This window comes from Propithecus coquereli, unplaced genomic scaffold (genome assembly GCF_000956105.1).
Source record: "Propithecus coquereli isolate 6110/MARCELLA unplaced genomic scaffold, Pcoq_1.0 Scaffold747, whole genome shotgun sequence".
NCBI classification, from domain to species: Eukaryota; Metazoa; Chordata; class Mammalia; order Primates; family Indriidae; genus Propithecus; species Propithecus coquereli.
This window is the reverse complement of record NW_012153585.1, coordinates 190924-191978: the sequence shown is the minus strand read 5'-3', so window position 1 is coordinate 191978 and position 1055 is coordinate 190924. Positions and strand designations below refer to the sequence as shown.

At 41.0% G+C, this 1055-nt stretch overlaps 1 protein-coding gene across 1 annotated transcript in view; it reads right to left on the bottom strand.

The window, feature by feature from the left end:
• LOC105824506 (cytochrome P450 2C42-like) overlaps positions 1 to 996 on the bottom strand; it is a 35613-nt gene extending 34617 nt beyond the window's left edge. The window contains exon 1 of the mRNA XM_012661959.1: positions 991 to 996. Within this exon, the coding sequence (XP_012517413.1) occupies positions 991 to 996 (6 nt within the window). The remainder of the gene's footprint in view (positions 1 to 990) is intronic.
• Between the last annotated feature and the right edge of the window lie 59 nt (positions 997 to 1055).

The following is a 1055-nucleotide window of genomic DNA, read 5'->3' as shown; positions in this document are numbered from 1 at the left end:
AAAGATTTGAAGGAGAAAATTCTGACCTGAGAATCAAATATATTAATCATTTCCTAGACTCATATGTCATCTTCATTGCATAAAACCCTTTTCCATCAATTCTCTCATTTTTCACACCAATTCTTCCCTATGACCTTGTAAGAAAACATGGCATGGATTATTAGCATTCACATTTTGTAGATGACGGCAGAGGTTAAGGAGGTTTGGGCAAGCTGATTTCGACCAGAAAACCGGTCCTTGCTGTATTTCTTTCTTTAAAGCAGCCTCAGAAACAGAATCAGCATTTTAGAAGGGGGGTGGTTCTCAAAAGTATCTTGAAAGCTAGAGTACTTCAGTAACGTCTGTAAGACCAAACAATTATTCTTTAGGCAGAGTGTACATCGTGCCAGTTCAGGACAGGGTAACATTGTGATGCTTGCTTCTGGTTCATACACCATAAAATCATCCATTTTGTCATTCTTAACCCAGTTACCTTGTCAGCTAGGCTCCCATCTGAGGCATCCAAACACGCCTGCATTAGGCAGTGTTTCCTGACAGCTTCTATGGTCCCAAATAGTTTCAGTCCTTGCAGGAGATATTCTCTTCTTAAATTAGGATACTTTTGCCAAGTAATACTATGAAGAGATCTCTGAGTGTTGAGGACCAGTCATGTGGGTAATGGAAGTCTTCATAAAGGGCCTGGATGTGCATCGAATAATACAGGCATCTCTTGGGCTGTCGCCCAAGTACCTTATAGAAATGGGGCTTTGCGTGTGAGTAGAAAAGCCACTGGTCATGGAGCTAATGGGCTTGAAATCCAGCCCTACATTTGGGCATCCTATGTGTAAAACAAAGGGCTCAACCATCTATCCCAGATGGTCACTTCATAAATCCCTGAGAAGGACAGCATTATTCAAACATGCACCCGATAGATTGGTCCATATAGAATTTTGGGTTTGTCAGAGAAAAGACCATAAGTGGTTTCTCAGGAAGTAGAAATCCTAGACTCACCTGCATCCATGGGGAGCTTAGAATTTTGAAGTTTTTATTGAACCTCTCCATCAAGGTAAGAAAAT